The sequence below is a fragment of the Cibotium barometz genome, chromosome 34 (genome assembly GCF_041138505.1).
Source record: "Cibotium barometz isolate CiBa-2024 chromosome 34, ASM4113850v1, whole genome shotgun sequence".
Taxonomy (NCBI): domain Eukaryota; kingdom Viridiplantae; phylum Streptophyta; class Polypodiopsida; order Cyatheales; family Cibotiaceae; genus Cibotium; species Cibotium barometz.
In genome coordinates this window covers 42,555,313-42,572,073 of record NC_141079.1, presented here as the reverse complement: position 1 = coordinate 42,572,073, position 16,761 = coordinate 42,555,313, and the positions used below count along the sequence as shown (strand labels likewise).

The 16,761-nt window shown below is 45.4% G+C and overlaps 1 protein-coding gene across 3 annotated transcripts in view; it reads right to left on the bottom strand.

Annotated features, from left to right (window-relative positions):
- The window catches only part of LOC147619044 (uncharacterized), a 105,567-nt gene that overhangs the window by 77,949 nt on the left and 10,857 nt on the right, over positions 1-16,761 (bottom strand). For 2 of the 3 annotated variants that reach the window (XR_015262013.1, XM_086774260.1), the window contains exons 5-6: positions 5,595-6,055; positions 5,332-5,511 (exon numbers count right to left, since the gene is read on the bottom strand). Coding sequence is in view for 2 of the 3 variants with exons in the window: in XM_086774260.1 (XP_086630386.1) it covers positions 5,332-5,511; positions 5,595-6,055 (641 nt within the window). In the remaining variant the exon portion in view is untranslated. The remainder of the gene's footprint in view (positions 1-5,331; positions 5,512-5,594; positions 6,056-16,761) is intronic. The other variant, XM_086774261.1, reaches the window with a different exon arrangement.

Here is a 16,761-nt window from a genome sequence, read left to right as displayed (position 1 = left end):
GTCAAAGGACATGCCTCTTCAAATGTGTCTCTTCATCTCCTATATAAGAGACCTATTGTACTCAGTTTAATAACAAGAAGTCAATTCAATCTTGTCTCAAGTGTTCTCCTGAAGGTTCTTGTTCTAAGTTAATTACTTAAGTAGTAATTAATACACAATATGCAGAATTAACAACATAATCCTCACAGTGGTATCAGAGCAAAAAAAATTTTCCTACCCGTGGGTTGTGAAGCCCTCACCCTCTCCGCGGTACTCCCTCATCCACCTCTCCTCTCGGTGTTGTATGGAAGAAGCAGAGCGATGGTGGACTTGGCGTGAATCCTTGCTCGCAGTAATGTAAACAAGCACACAAGGTCTCACACCCCTATACACGTATTGTGTGTATAGCAGAGAGGGACCCCCTGCTGTATTTTCGGAATACCCTCCCTCCCTGCTGACTGGTGGCATTCGGCGTTCACAACATGGCAGGAACTGCCCCCTTCGCTGCAGAATATGGAGCCCCCCCCTCTCTTCGCCTTGGTTGCTGCCAACGTGCGCTCTTGTTTGCTGAGAGTGGCTGCCGGTTGTGAGCTTCCTTAATACATGCGACTGCTGGTGGCACACTGTTCGAAGAGGCGCACCCTCCAGTCGGCGACGTGATCCAGCCTTCGAAGCGGCGCATCTCCCTCCATCCAGTCGGCGATTCAGCCCTTCGAAGCGTCACCTTCGCACCTCCAATCGGCGACGGCCTTCGAAGCGTCAACCTTTCAACAAAAAAAAAAACAATACACAACATTAATACGTGCATTGCCACGTGGATCATTAAAAAAAAAACAAAAAAACCCAACAGGCGTGCGTAACCCACCGGGCTTGCGCTCGGCGTCCGTTGGGAATTCGCTGGTGTGAACTGCCGCCCTGGGCGATTCGGAAACCACCACCCGCACCCCCCCTGCTGTCAGGATGCCGCCCTCTTCATGTACGCCCCTCTTGTCTCCGGCAATGGCTTTCTTGGCATGCATGTTGACTACCTTTCACACTTCTCCGGCTACCTTGTCTATATCCAAGGTTTCTTTGGCGCGTATGCTCGTGGTAGCACATGTTCCATTGAATGGTTCTTATTAGCGCAATCAAAATGAAGGCATTTCAACTACTCTTGAAGCCTTCTCTGGCTACCTTTTCGTCACACTTGATCGATGGTGAGCCAAAGCCTCCTCATGTGGTGCTTCATCTCAAGAGCCTCACCAAATATCACAAACCCTACAATCTTCTTATCAGTTAACAATTCCCGGCAAGCAACTTCTCGGCGTACAACACCCACAACAGGTTTCTTGTCCTCAGCATGGTTCTGTAGAGACCACTAGACATGAACTACCTTCGTTCGAGCCTCTGCATGCTCGTCGCAAACATTCTCAGCATTACAACAGTTATGAGAAAGATCCATCTTTGAATCACTATCAGCAGAAGCCAAAGCAACAATATGAAGCTTTCAGAAGATCTCCCCTTGAAGAGTCATCAATCTCTTCGAAGTGGGCTCACATAGTGGCACATATTTCCGACCCTAGTCGAGTACTCGGTCGTGAATGCCGGACAAGTTCCCCCTTGCGAGCCATGCCATGCTCCTTCTACTCTGGAAGCCTTAATACCCGCTGATAAAGCTGAAGATTCAAGAGGTTCTAGTTCATGTGTAGCATCCCAAATGCACACAACTTCTTTGTGGCTGTGGTCCAAGCAAAAACAAAAGCCTCGTCACCGCCCTTTCAGAATGAAGTCTTTGTCTCTTACACAATAACCGACGCAGTTGCAATGGTGAATGATGATTCTTCTTCAAAAATGAAGACTCCAGTCCTTACCTTCAGTGGTGCAAAGGATAAATCAGACGCAGACTCTTGCAGCATGACTTCAGTCGCTGCAAAAAATCTTTGAACATAACCTGCCCCGAGAACAACTTTCTGAGCAAAGAAAAGCATATGGAAGATATTTCTTCTAACCTACGACAACACTTGAAGACTTTTGTGTTCCAGAAAAATCAGTGGAATCCCTTTCAGATTTCCAAATGATGGTCACTAACCAAATACAAAGTTTGGTGACACAATCCTTGATATTGGAGATTCAAGACAGTTTGCTTATGATTTCTCTAAAGGCAGATGAAGATTCAATCTTTTCTTGGACAAAGCTCGAAGTTACCAATGATGTTAACAAAAGAGTTCCAGATATGATTCTCAATATTCAGTTTGGTATGTGCAAGATTGTTATGGTCAACAATAATGCCATGACATGGGATCTAGCAGCTAGAGCTTTGGATGCAGAAGCAATACAATCATTTCCCTTCTTCCAGAGTCTCAACAACTACCCCTGGATTTTATTTTAAATGGGAGGGAATGTCACGATTGTGACGTGTTTATGTATCAGATTCTCTCTTCATTGCTGATTCCTGTTGCACATACAAAGAGTAACCAGCCAAAGGGAATCCCTACCCTCGACTGGTTGCGACTCTTCGTCAAAAGATGTACCTCTTCATCGAATAGCCACATCTCTTCGACGAATGGTTGTATCCCTTGATGAATAGTTGTGCCTCTACATCGAATAGACACATCCCTTAGCCTAAAGTTATACCCATTCGTCTAAGGTCATGTCCTTTCGTCAAAGGACATGCCTCTTCAAATGTGTCTCTTCATCTCCTATATAAGAGACCTATTGTACTCAGTTTAATAACAACAAGTCAATTCAATCTTGTCTCAAGTGTTCTCCTGAAGGTTCTTGTTCTAAGTTAATTACTTAAGTAGTAATTAATACACAATATGCAGAATTAACAACATAATCCTCACAGTATCAAATGCCTTGTGGAAATCCACAAAGCAACAATAGAGCCGTTGCCTCCGTGCCTTGGCCTGATCAATCAGGCACCTCAATGTAAAAATGTGGTCGATGGTCGAGAAGGCTCGTTGGAAGCCTGCCTGGCCTGCTGCTCTCAATCCCCCATCCTCTGCATGAGTGCTCAGCTCTGCCTCCAAAACTGCCCCGTATAGTTTGGCCAATATATGGCCAATCATGATGGTCCTGTAGTTCCCGGGGTCTAGTACATCTCCCGCTTTATGGATCGGCACAATAGTGTGCATCATCCACTTAGCCGGAAACCCCTCTGACAGAGCTCTCTTGAAGAGATGAGCAAGAAATGGTGCCAATGTATCAATAGCATAGATGAGATGCTCGCCCTGTAATCCTGTATGATCTGTCGCCCGTCCATGTTGGAGTTGGCATATGGCCCTCCTAACCATAGGTGGGGTGAAGAAGGTGGAGACTGTGGAGCATGGCTCTGTGGGTTGTGGTATAGGGGGCTGTGCAGGCACATCATAGAGTCTCTCTGCATATGTCTGCCAGGTCTGAGGATCGGTAATAGGTGTGGGAGGACGGGGCTCTTTGAGTCTCCTCCAAGCAGCAGCAGCATCTCTGCTCATGAGCATTTGATTATGTGTCCCAGTACTGAGCCTCCTCATAAGGTCGCCGCTTACGGCGGGTGAGAGTATGCATCCTCCTGCCTGCCTGTCTCTGGGTGATCTCCCCGCGAGCCCTCTGCACTCGAAGACTGCGGTAAAGGTTTCTGCATTCATCATCATACCATCGGTTCTGGGGCATGCTCCCAGATGTAGGTGGCTGTCCTGTCTGTATGTGGTATGGGAAACTCCTCGCGACTGCGGAGTGCATTACATGTGAGAGCTGGGAGGAGAGCATAGCCATGGGTGCCGATGGGTCTAAGGCAAATAGCTGATCATGAACATGATAGTCATACACATCGGCTAGGTCCTGAGTGAAGTGGAAAATAGTGCGTGGTGGCTGTATGATGGGTGGGTGGGTCTCCACTGTCCGGTAAGCTCCTGAAAGTGAGGGATAGATATGTATGATCCGCCCCAATGGGGCATGGTGGTACGGTAAAGTGAGACACCATATTAAGCGTCTACTAAAGACCCAATGGGCCTATGAGACCAAAGTGGTGAGAGAGAGAAAAGCCTGTTCAACTCTGTGCGCTGGCCTGCAGTCTGCCCGTCCCCCTTCCAAAGGAGAGAGAACGCAGTTCAGCCCTGCCTCCCTGCTGACCAGCCCACCGGCCAAGAGGGAGAAAGCGCGTGTGCCCTGTTCAGTCCCACCTCCTGCAGCCGCCGACCGAGAGAGAGAGAGAGAGAGAGAGAGAGAGAGAGAGAGAGAGAGAGCACCATCCAGCCTTGCGCTTCTTGCCCCTGCAATCCTGCGTTTTTCTGCAGACCACACCAGTCGTCAGCCTGTTGCAAAGAGGGAGAGAGAGAGTGCTGCACAGCCCTGCTTCTCAGTTCAGCCCACGTGCAGTCCAACACACGATTGCCCTTAGAGAAAGCGAAAAAGCACACACGCCTGAAGCTGCAGCTCGACTCCCTCCAAAAAGAAGCATAGGCCCCATTAATAGCATAAGGGCCACGATTATCCCCTAAAAGGGGTTCTTTTATTTTTAAGGCTTTTAAACCTTTGTCCCCTCCAAACCCCTTTGTCCCCATGGGTTATGAGAAAGGACTTTAATCACTTGGCCCCAAACTGGTGCCATTCACACTATCCACCATGTCACCGTGCACACTTGCATACTGTCAAGAGAAAAACATAAGGTCGTAATAATAACAACAAAACTGCAACGGTGAAGTGCCTGGAAGAGGGCAAACTGACCAGCAGCAAATCTGAGAAAAAAACGCAAGAAAGAGGAGGAAGCAACTAATGTTGCAAGTCACCGGCGCTTTGATACCATGAAGGAATGCACAACAGAAGATGGGAAAGTGGAAACACAGGAGAGAGAGAGAGAGATGGAGAGAAACGCAGGTATATACCTGCTCTCAATATCACCAAACAAGAAACACATGCTTGTACAAGTCCCGAGCAAGAGGGGAAGATGACCTCGTATGTGAGGGACTGCAGCAAGCCAACATGCAAAGGCACTAAGGCATGCAAGAGGCACAAAAGCAATGAATGTGAGGGAGGGAAGGCCCGGCTATATATATGCCCAAATAGGGGCAGCCAACCAGCTCCTCACAACTAGGAATAAAACCTAATGACTTCATAAAATAGGGAAAAAGTGGGAATATGATGTGAGGAGCAACCAGCCCCTCTAGCTAACATGGTCAGCCCTAAAGGCTAAAATAGGACACCACAAAGGAAGCCAGCAGCAAGGGGATGATGATGTCTAACACACCTCACTCAGATATCCACATTTCAAAACAAGAGGTCTGAGCCTCAACCTTCAGCATGCCCAAACCACTTGATTTAACAATTTCTTGAGTTTAGGTCCACTCTAAAGTGTTCAAAATCAGAGCTGAAATTGTCAAAAGGCATTCGTACAGCTTTCATAGGTTCCAAAGCAACTTTGAACTTCTCTGCTGGTAGCATCAAATTTTCCGGGGATACATAAACGACGACATCTGGCATATCCTCATCTTGTACAGCCGGCCCAACCACCTCACCCAACAGGGGATTGATTCGGGCTAGATACAGTTGCGCAACCGCTGGGCCCAGATCCATCTGAAGTCAAGGTTACTTGAAGTCATAAACAGGAGACTTTAAGCATTTAAGTCAAAATGTATAATATATTGCCCTAGTCTCACCTCCACTTTGATGGGTCGAATGAGATCAATCAACTGTCTCCTCAGATGTATAAAACCAATAGCTTCTGCCTGAATGCCCTCAGACCACAATCCAGCTTTAAGTGGCACCAGACCCACCCTGCTTTGATAAGCTTCCCTTATATCATCATCATCTTCAACTGCCCAACGGCCCAAAAAAACATCAATAAAAACCCTTTTCCCTAATGTTGCTGCTACATCATCTCGCACTGTAAGCTTCCCATCAATCGCTTCCAAACCTCCTGCAAAAGCCTTGACAGTTGCAGAAAGTGCAATGTCCACAGATGGAAAAGCCTTTTTTGTAGCAAGCTGAGGAGATGATTTGGCTTGCCGTGCTGAATGAGAAAGTCTACTCGCAGGCGCTACTGCAAGGGCTATTTTTAACAAGCCACTACTTGTGTCCTCTTGTAAATCAATCTTTGGAGAGAAAATAGTGCAATCACCTGTTTAATAGCATTAGAACCAAGGTAACTGTCAAATCCTGTGCCTGCCAATAGAAGAAATAAGACCACTGTATGGCAGTAAACATAAAGGAACATGTTCGCAGTTACGACATTAAACGCCAACAGTCTTTTTTTTTTAATGAGTCTTCAGTAAATGTAACAGAGCAGACAAAAGTTAAGAGTCACCAAGGAACAAGTAACTCCTTGAAATATAATCACTACTACTGAAGCAAATCACAAATGTGATGATGCCAAATGAACCCAATAGAGCAGCGCATGTGCACACGCATGCACATAGAAAGAAAGAAAGATATATTAAGAGTCTACTAAAGACCCAATGGGCCTATGAGACCGAAGTGATACAATAATGCGCATGGCATGCCTCTTCATGGAACAGAAAATAAAACAGAACAAATAAACTATCTCACTAGAGTGATACAAAAATGTCCATAGAAATCTCATGGAATACAAGGAAGATGAAATATGAAACATGAGAGGAGCATCAGCCCCCAATAGGTTCACTAGGATCCACGATCTGCAACATAGGCGCTAACGTGACTAGCTCCTTCGATGCTCTAAAACACTGATCCAACTTGTCACTCCAAAACCACCGGAGGACATAACTTTCCCTTCATGCTTCTCACCCCCTTTAAAAGCTAAGTCATGGGGGACTTAACTTGCCCTTCTTGCTTCTCACCCTCTTTAAAAGCTAGTGAAACCAAGAAATGATAATCGTATGTGGAATTGGTCATTCCAGGACCTTACGAACCTTATTTGGATCAATCCTCACACCATCAAACAGAGATGACATGGCCCAGATACAAGAGTTCTTGCTTGAAGAAGTCACACTTTGCCTCCTTCGCATACAACTTCTTGTTTGAATGACTCTTAAGATGTTGTATGTGCTCTTCCAATGACCTATTGTAAATCAGTATGTCATCCAAGAAAACAACAATCCACTTTCCCAAATATGGACGAAGTCATCATCTGCCGAAAAGTAGCACGAGCATTGGTCAACCCAAAAAACTCATAGTGGCCATAGCACGTCCAAAGCACGGTCTTAGGCATGTCCTCAAGTCTAATTTTTTTTTGATGATAGCTTGACCGTAGATCAATCTTGGTAAAATACTTAGCACCCTCATGAAGACAATCTACCAGGTCATCCATCCTTGACAAAGGATACATGTTCTTGATAGTGAGTTTATTCAAGCGTTGTAATCCACAAAGATGTGTGTGCTACCATCTTTCTTCCATGACAGAAGAGACTTACTAGACTGAACAAAACCTTCATTGGGATAATCTTGTAGTTGCAAAGCAATCTTGTCTTCCTCGTTCTAGCTAAACCAATAAGGTTGCTGAGAGACGGGATTACTACCATGCAATAGCTCAATCGCATGATCAACGCCCCTCTTGGGTGGCAAACTATTTGGTAACTCGCTTGGAAATACATCACAAAACTCTTTTAAATACCATCCCAAACTTGTTTTTCTTTAGAAATTTCACTACTTGAGATTGAATTAGCTGATAATCTTAACAAAATTACAAAATTGAAAAGATCATGAAAACAACAAAACGACTTAGAGTTTGGACCAAAAAAAGTTTCATATATATCCTCGTCTAAAGCCTAAATCGAGCTTACATCACAAAATCCAGATGGGAGATCACCCCAAAGTACATACAGTTCACCGTTATGAACAAATGAGAGCATAAGAGACAAATAATCTAACATCGTCGTCTAGCTCTTATCAAAAAACCCGGACATTCCCAAGATCACATCCGCCCTGTCAAGGTTCATGATGTGGAAGTCCAAAGCCTCCCAGTAATCCTAAATCTAGACCTCCAACCTAGGCACTGTTCGATCCCACACTTCCACGTCTGTACTCCTGGCAAGATTGACCACATAACGGTCATCAATTATACCACCGTGGATAGTAGCCAGATCATCTGCACCAAACATAAAGAAATAAAATTGTGAGTAGAGTTGTTGTCAAACAAAATCTACACCCGATGGCCGCCTATAGATCCCTCGGCTCAAAGGAGATCATGTGGAAGGCAGACATACTAATCTAAGACCCCTAGCAACTACTACTATCCAGATGATGAATTTCAATAGAAGAGATCACAAAGTTACCTTATAGTTCCGTGATATGTACAGAGATCTTTCCCCGAAGACTTCTTCTTCGGACAATCCCTATAGTGATGGTGGGGCTAATTGCACTCGAAGCATAGGTTGTCCTTCCGAGCCTTTGCCAGTACTTCCTCGATAAAGTGGGACAAACCTTTGCTTGCCTCTACAGCGCTTTTTGGGATTGCACTTCGAGACGATTCACCTTCTTGGGATGCTGTAATATGCCCTCGCTTCTTGTCTTTAGAGGATTTTTGGCACTTGCATGAGGATTCGCATGTAGGCTCACCACCCCTTTTGACTGCAAGGTGTTAGAATTGTGCATCTCAGTGTTCTGGGGCTTCTACTATTTATCTGACATTTTATTGTATTTCTCCTATTTATTTGCCCTATGAGCAGTCCGCCAGCCCTGGAGGTAGTCAGCCAGCTCATTGATGCACTATATAAGGAGTTCCCCATTATTCACTCCATCATCCAATCCACTTGTGCATAGTTCAACATCCAGTTGCTAGCCATTGCCATTGTAAAGCTTTACTGCTATTATAAAAGGTGATCTTGTCCATGTAGGCATATGCTCACTTATGGTAGTGCTATGTGTGAACAGGGCTTAACCAAGGGCACTTTTTCCCATGTGGTTTTTCCCCTTGGATATCAAGTGTGAAAGGACACTCTACATATAATATTTTGTACTTCTATATTATATGGATGTGGCACACATGCAAGGGTTGACTTGCATTTTGTGGCTACCACACTTTTGGCTCTCTCTCTCTCCCTCTCATTTTCTGTGTGTGAGCTTCTCTATCCTGCACCTAACCCTAATGTGCAGGTTTGTGTGTGTGAGTGTGTGAGTCCAACACCAACAATTGGTATCAGAGTGGGGAGCTACCTCTGGAATTCTCCCCCTGGAAAATCTGCAGCAAACTCAACTTCCGTCGTTGCGAATTTCCGTCGGTTCTGTCCGTCGCTTAGAATATCAGTCATCTCTGTCCGTCGACGGTCCACCTTCCGTCCACCGAGCTTGGCCGCCCCTGCCGCCCAAATTCGGCGGCACTAGTGGAAAGCTAACCACCGCCGCTCAGCCCACGGGCGGCGCCTCCCGTCTCAAGCGGCGCTAGTGCTCGTCGCTCCGCCGCAGCGCGTTCCGCCCAACTCCTTCAACAGCGCACAGCCGCCACCACCGCTCCCAGCCGCTGTTGTTAGTGCGCAGGCAGCCACCTCTGCCCAGCGCAGCCGGGCACTCCTACGCGTGTCCCCACCTCCGCCCCTCGTCCTTGCTCTACGTCACTGGCCGTCTGCTGGAACCAGCCCAGAGCCATCGCAGCTCAACGCCCAGTGCCTCCATCCATCAGCTCACATGCCCAAGCAACGCCCTCGACTGACGCCTGCATTACACATCAGTGCCATCCGTACTACAGGTACTCTTTTGACAAAATTCTGTTCGCATAAAAATATACAAATTTTGCAGACACTACAATGCAGGTCAGATTCAAAGAAAAGTTGCAGGTGGTACAGGGTTCAAGCAATTTGGGGGATTTCTCAATTTGAGGCCAAATTGAAAAATTGCACATGTTGCTTTGCTTGCAATTTGGGGGTTTTCCAAATTGAGGTCAAAATCAGCAAATTGAGCCTCTAACAGTTGCAAAAATTTGGGGCTTTTGTGAAAATTGGCCAATTAAATGCACATTGAAGCAATTGGAGTGCATAAAAATTGGGGCTTTTCAAATTGGAGCATGTAATTGGGCATTACAGCGGTGATTTGTCGCATATGCATACACATTGTGTGTAATTGGACAATTTGGTTCAAGTTTACACTTGCTTCAGTTTGCAGGCAAACATTTGCACAGGACATTTGGTTGCCTGGCAGTGCACATTGGTGTTTGGTTTGCTTGCAGGTATATTTTGTTGACATGGCTCAAAATGCTACAGATGTATTTGGTGTGCTCACCGAGGAGGACAAGATGGATGGATCTAACTACTCCCTCTGGAGTTTCATGATCCGTAATTTGCTGGTAGCCAAAGGGCTTTGGGGCATCGTGTGTGGTGATGACACACGCCCACTTACCATACAGCCAGCCACGCCTCAAAGGGGAGGTTCTCAAAGAGCTCCTGATGTAGAACCTGCTCCCACACGAGCAGAAGAGATGGGACTCTAGGGATGCACAGGCCATGTCATTGATAGCCCTTTCAGTGAAAAGGACTATAATTCCGCACATTCGTTCTTGCAAGACATCGAAGCTTGCATGGGACACATTGGAAGCAATGTATCAGGTACGCAACGAGGCAAGGGTTGCCTACTTGAAGAGGCAATTGGATCTTCTTTCTATGGATGAGGGTGACTCCATGGCAGATCATCTCACCAAAGTGAAAGATTTGCAGAAACAATTGCTCAACATTGATGAGGTTATCCCAGACAGACAGATGGTCACCAATACTCTTCATTCTTTACCACCTTCCTACTTGGGCTTTCACACCTCTCTCAACCTCTCAATGAGAGGAGGTGGTGATCCCGTCACTTTTGAAGAGCTAGTGGGTTTACTCTTGCAGGAAGAGCAAACAAGAGCAAACTTATCGAGCAACCGTGGTGGAGACAAGGCATTTACAGCCAAGGATAAGGGTGAAGCAAAGAGCTTTAAGCATGGGGGACAACAGTCTAGCAAGGCTGGTAATGGACAGCCCTCTTTTGGTGGTGAAAAGTCTGACAAAGGGGATGCAAACAAGCCCAAAAAGAAGGGCAAATGTCACTACTACCATAAGCCTGGACACTACATCAGTGAATGTAGGAAGCGGATTGCAAAAGACAAAAGGAACGAAGCAGGCAATGCAGTAGCAGACTCTTCTAATGACAAAGCACAGCAATCAGCTAACGTAATCCAGGAAGAGTACACTTTTTTGGTCACATGCACTAGTGGCAAACCAAGTGCTTCAGACAATGATATGTCTTGCATTGCATCTGACAGACAAAATGTATCATGGTATTTTGATAGTGGTGCTTCGAGCCACATCACTTCATGCAAAGATGTATTTCAGCACTTGGTTTATGCGTCAAATGGCCGCACTGTATCATGTGCAGATCATACCACATATCAGAAAAGGCAAAGACACAACACAAGATAGTGATACAAATTCTAGTACCACTTCTAGGGCTCCCAGGGCGCTTCTGTCATGACCCTATGAAATGGGTGCAGCATAAGTGTGAGCACGGTGGTCGATGATGAGCAAGATAAAAATTTTAAGATTCATACTTGGGTGGCCAGACAAAAAGGTAACATGTGTGGACAACCCCAAGTGTGAAGGGGGACCAAGGGATTAAAGTTCATAAGGTTTATAACCTTGGGTGACCCCTAGAAAGTTTTAAAAACCATAAGTGGCCCCTAGGAAAGTTCTAATAACTTTAAGGGCCACTAGGATAATTATGGGGGGGGGAGGGGGGGGCTACTCCACTTTTAGAGTACACGCCGCCCTCTCTCTCTCTCTATCTCTTGCTTTTGGGGAAAAGAGAGCAGTCGGGCAAGAGCTACAGGCGTGGGGCTTTTTCTTTGACTCTTGCTCTTGGAGGGACTGCAGAATTTCGCTGAGGCGCCTTCATCCTTGAGGAGGCTGGCGGGCAGCACAGGTTGGAGGATGGATTTTTCTGAAAAAGAAACACATACAGCAGGCTGCAGGGCTGCGCCTCTCTTATGCTTGCTTTTTGGAAGGACTGTATGCAGGTAGCGCAGATTTCAGGGCTGGTTTCATGAGGGGAATCACACAGACTGGCTGCTGTGATATGCTACAGAACAGGGATATATGTCTCCTTTCTCTCTCCCTCTCTCTTTAGCTCTTGAAGAACAGGTTGGCTGCTGGCTGCCGAGCATACAGGCGCCTACAGATTCTCTCTCTGGTTGGTATGCGCAGATAGCATCCTGGTTTGAGCTCCACGGGTTCAGTTTAGACAGACTTCCACCCTTCCAGTACTCTCTGGAGGCACCCTCTCTCACCTTGACACATTCTGAGATTAGTAGAGTCATCAGACAGGACCTCATTCAGTTGGACACTAGGAGGACATGGCTAGAGCCCTCACAGGAGTTGGGGACGAAGATGGCTTTCCATAGAGACCATCTTCTCCGCACCATTGAGGATGGCTTTATACTTAGACCGAGCTACATGGATACCCATCTGTCTCATGGATTGAGGTGCGCCATTGGGCAGATCCGCACCTCCTCACATCAGTTAGAGATAGAGACAGGCAGATTTAGAGGCATACCTCCAGGGGACAGGATTTGTCAGATTTGTTGGATAGAGCCAGAGACGGAGGAGCACTACATCTGTCGCTACACAGCATATTATGAGATTCGAGGGCGCTACCATTGCCTTTTCAGAGAGGGATTTGGACCAATGGCTAGAGTCATGGACTATTGTGATCAGCGATACTTGGGTTTTTATCTCCTGGAGATCCGCAGGCTCAGAGAGTCCATTATCAGGAGCAGACGCCCGACTAGCAGGGAGTCCACACAGAGACAGATTACTGACTTCTTTAGAGGGACTACCCGGGAGGACACACAGCCGACAGCCCAGCAGCGGGCACCCCGTTGGACTCTAGTTGAGAGAGCTATCCAGTTGGGCAGATCTAGATGCCCGAGGGTTCGCGGATCCTCACATCGGAGACGGTGCCTACACCGGAGGATTCAGAGCATCATTGCGAGGCATCGGGCTCGTCCGACCAGGCATCTCACTATGGCAGATATCCAAGCCATCCGGCAGAGACCCATGCTAGAGCTCCTAGGACGATTACGACTCCAGCCATATACTATTGTACTCAGTCACTTTTGTACTCCCCCATATTCATGTATTCATGTATCCATGTACTCATGTACCCCATTTTGACTAGTAGCATTAGCTTCCCACTCTCCCTAGTTGCTGCTTCCGGATGCCCCCTACTTATGTATTGTGGGGCTAGATACTTACCTTCAGTTCTTTCTTTTCTTTTCCAGACAGTGTATCAGATGTCACATGGTTGTAACTTTGGTCTCATAGGTCACTTTGGTCTTTTGAAGACGTTAATATAACATTTCATTTCATTTCTCTCCCGACTGCAAGACAAGAGGGCAGGACAGAACGGGGCTTTTCCTCGTGTCTTTTCTCTCTTGTGGAAAGCGACATAAAGACTGTAAGTTTCTCTCTCTTTGTGAGCAAGTGGGACTGCAGGTGATGTCTTATGTAGGAGAAATATTCTCTCCATTTTTCCCCTTAAGGGTTTTCTCTCACTTCTCTCTCTCTAGAAAAAGATTCTAAAATAATTTTATAATATTAGCTCTTGTAGAATCAAGGAGATCTCTTTATATGGTTTTTAAAAGAGATTCACCTATTATTTTATTGTAGGACCACTTGTCCTCTCAAAATTCTCAAATCTGAAATAATAATAATCTATTTGATCTAAAAACGTGAAGCATCTAAGATGTGACAGTCTTAAATGCCCACTTGACTTTTCAGCTTCTAAATCCTTCCAAATAGATTGCATTTACGTATTTCAAAATGGAAAAAGATAAAAAATGGAATAACTTGATGTAGACATCACATTTTCTAATTTCTTTTTTGCCACGCCTACCTCTATGCTCTAAGAGTGTGACTGTTAATTTTCGTCATTTTTCACTAAGTATACAAGGGTTTATGAATTTCTTCTTCATTTAAAGACTTCTCTAGATGACATCAGACATACACCCATAGTTGTTCTATCTCTAAAAACTCAATCAAAATAACACAAATATAACTCCATATCATAAACTCTCATCAATCCAGCAGCAAATTCAAGCTTTGTGGATTTACATCTAGTACTTACATAGTACTCATAAAATGTACCCATCCATTTAAGTTTCATGATGGGATACATATGGTCTCTCAAAAGATCAACACATAGACCTCCAAAAAACAGAACAAAACTTATGTGCTACCTAGTGGGCTACTCCTTTGTAGAATTTCCATCCTCTTTTGTTTGACTCTTTTCATCTGGATGTACCCTTAACAATGTTCTCTTTTCACTGGCTCAAGACTGTTCTAGAGTGGTTCTCTCTAGCCCTTTGTGTGAGAGGAAGGGTTTGGCAGTTCAGAGGTGGGCTGATTTGGATGAGTTTGTGGACTGTTTTCATGGCTGAGTTTATAGCTATGTGCATGGTTCAGTCAGATGCATATTTAAGGTCTCATGGATGTACAGAATTAGCAGATTAGAGGAGATAACAGTGTGGTGATCTTGGGACACAAGGCTGTGTAACCTCTATGCTAAGAGGTCCTAAGGATTGGCAGTTTGGACTTGCAGACATACGAGCCATGGATGGCCATGTTGTAATCATCTAGATCTTTTCCTTTGAAATTGAATAAAGAAATAACGAAAGGGGCGCCAAGCTTTGGGGCCAACAGGTGTCGTTCTCTTTCTTGTTTTGGAGCACTCTAGCTCCTGTTTATTTGTTTATTAGCTGGACTACAATTGGATTGGGTGATTGCTAGTCTACCGCACTTTGGTTTCTACCAGAGGCCGGTTTCAAGGTTCCGTTGTCGGGACCATCATCAGCTTTCTTAAGGGGGTGAGCTCGTGGTTGTCTCGAGGAAAGCCATTGCTGAAAATTTCAGCAGCATGTCAGACACAAGATGATTATTTTTATAATGATGAGGAAGAGCAGGAGACCACTCTTGAGAGGACTGAATCTGAGGATGTACTCGCAGGAGAACAAGCTGCAGAAGATGCACGTTATGAGGATGTAACGCAGCCAGAAGACATGCCAAGTAAAGAGGAAGATGATGCCCAATTGAAAGCTTGTTTGGCAGGGGCAGTGGATGTGTTTATGCAGCTCACACAAAGTGAAGTTTGCTGAATTTATGAGAGCCCCTTCTGACCCTAAGAAGAAGAAGAAGAAAGAGCGTTCTAGGAACCCACCTCAAGGCAATAGTGGTGCCTTCCCACAGGATCTTGCTTTTGGACCGTTTCCTAACATGCATAACACTTATGGTGCAAATCCACAGAGTTCCTTTTTCAGACAACCACCTATTCCGCAGCAGTCTATGCATCCAGGCTATTTTGGCAGTGGTTCCGTGTTCCAATCTATGACTAGAGGTTACCCTTAGGGAGGCATGGGAATGCAAGGGAATATTGGAGCTAATTTTCAGCTTGGTTTGCAAGGTAATATGTATGGTGGTATGCAGTCCGGAATGCAAAGGAATATGTATGGGGGCATGCAGCCCGGAATGCAAGGACACATGTATGGGGGCATGCAGCTCGGTATGCATAGTGGTATGTTTGGAAACATGGGGGGATCAGCAGGAATGCATGGTATGCCAGGTGTGGGAACTAGCAATGTTGACCCTATGATGGACCCGAGGATGTCCATAAGATAGCATTTCGGACCACCTTAGGGCTATATAAGTTCTTGGTCATGCCCTTTGGCTTGACAAATGCTCTTGCCACCTTTAACGGGATGATGGACAGGATTTTCCGGCCTCAGAGAGCGTTTGTGGGCACATTCTTTGATGATATGATTGTGCATTCACGCTCAGAGGAGGAGCATAGGAAGCATTTGGCCATTCACGCTCAGAGGAGGAGCATAGGAAGCATTTGGCCATTGTGTTTGAAGAACTCCAGAAGCATAGGTTGGTCATTAATGGCAAGAAGAGTGAGTTCTTCTTGGAAAAGATAAACTTCTTGGGGCATATCGTGTCTAAAGATGGAGTCCGTATGGATCCTTCGAAAGTGGAAGCAATTCTCAATTGGCCAGATTTGAGGACCGTGCATGATGTACGCAACGTTTTGGGATTGTGTTCCTATTACATGCGGTACATGCGGTATTTTGCTGAGATTGCTTCGCCCCTTCATGCTTTAACAAAGAAGGGAACTCCATTTCGATGGGCTGATCGGAAAATTGCAGCCTTTAAAAAGCTTAAAGAAAAGCTTACTTCGGATTCCGTATTGGTATTACCGGATCTCCGAAAGGCTTTTGTTATCCAGTGTGATACATGTGGGAACAGCATTGGGGCAGTTCTCATGCAGGAAGGACATGTGATAGCCTATGAGAGTCGTATATTACAAAATGCCGAGAAACATTTACAGGTTTATGAGAAAGAGATGTTGGCTGTAATTCATGCTCTTTCTACATGGAAACACTATTTGCTTGGGGTTGATTTCACTGTGCAGATAGATCATCAGACCTTGAGTTATTTCCTCACACAAACTAAACTTTCTGAGAAGCATATGAGATGGGCCAACTTTTTGTCTATGTTCCACTTTCAGATAGTACATGTGGAAGGCAAAAAGAATATTGTGGCAGATGCTTTGTCACGCAAGCCACAGGTCTCAACAGTTTCACTTGCTTATCATCATGAGCTTGGTGAGATGAAAGAGCAGTATGCTCAGGATGAGAATTTTGGAAGGGTCTATGACTAGATGTCTGAGGGTCAGTGGCATGATCATTATACTCTCAAGGATGGCTTTTTGTTGATGCATGGTAAATTGTGTGTTACCAGGCAGTTACGATATTGATGCCACGGTAAAGGCAGTTGAGGCTTTCTTTTATTGGCCGACCTTGAGAACAGATGTTGATGCTTTTGTTAGGCAATGCAT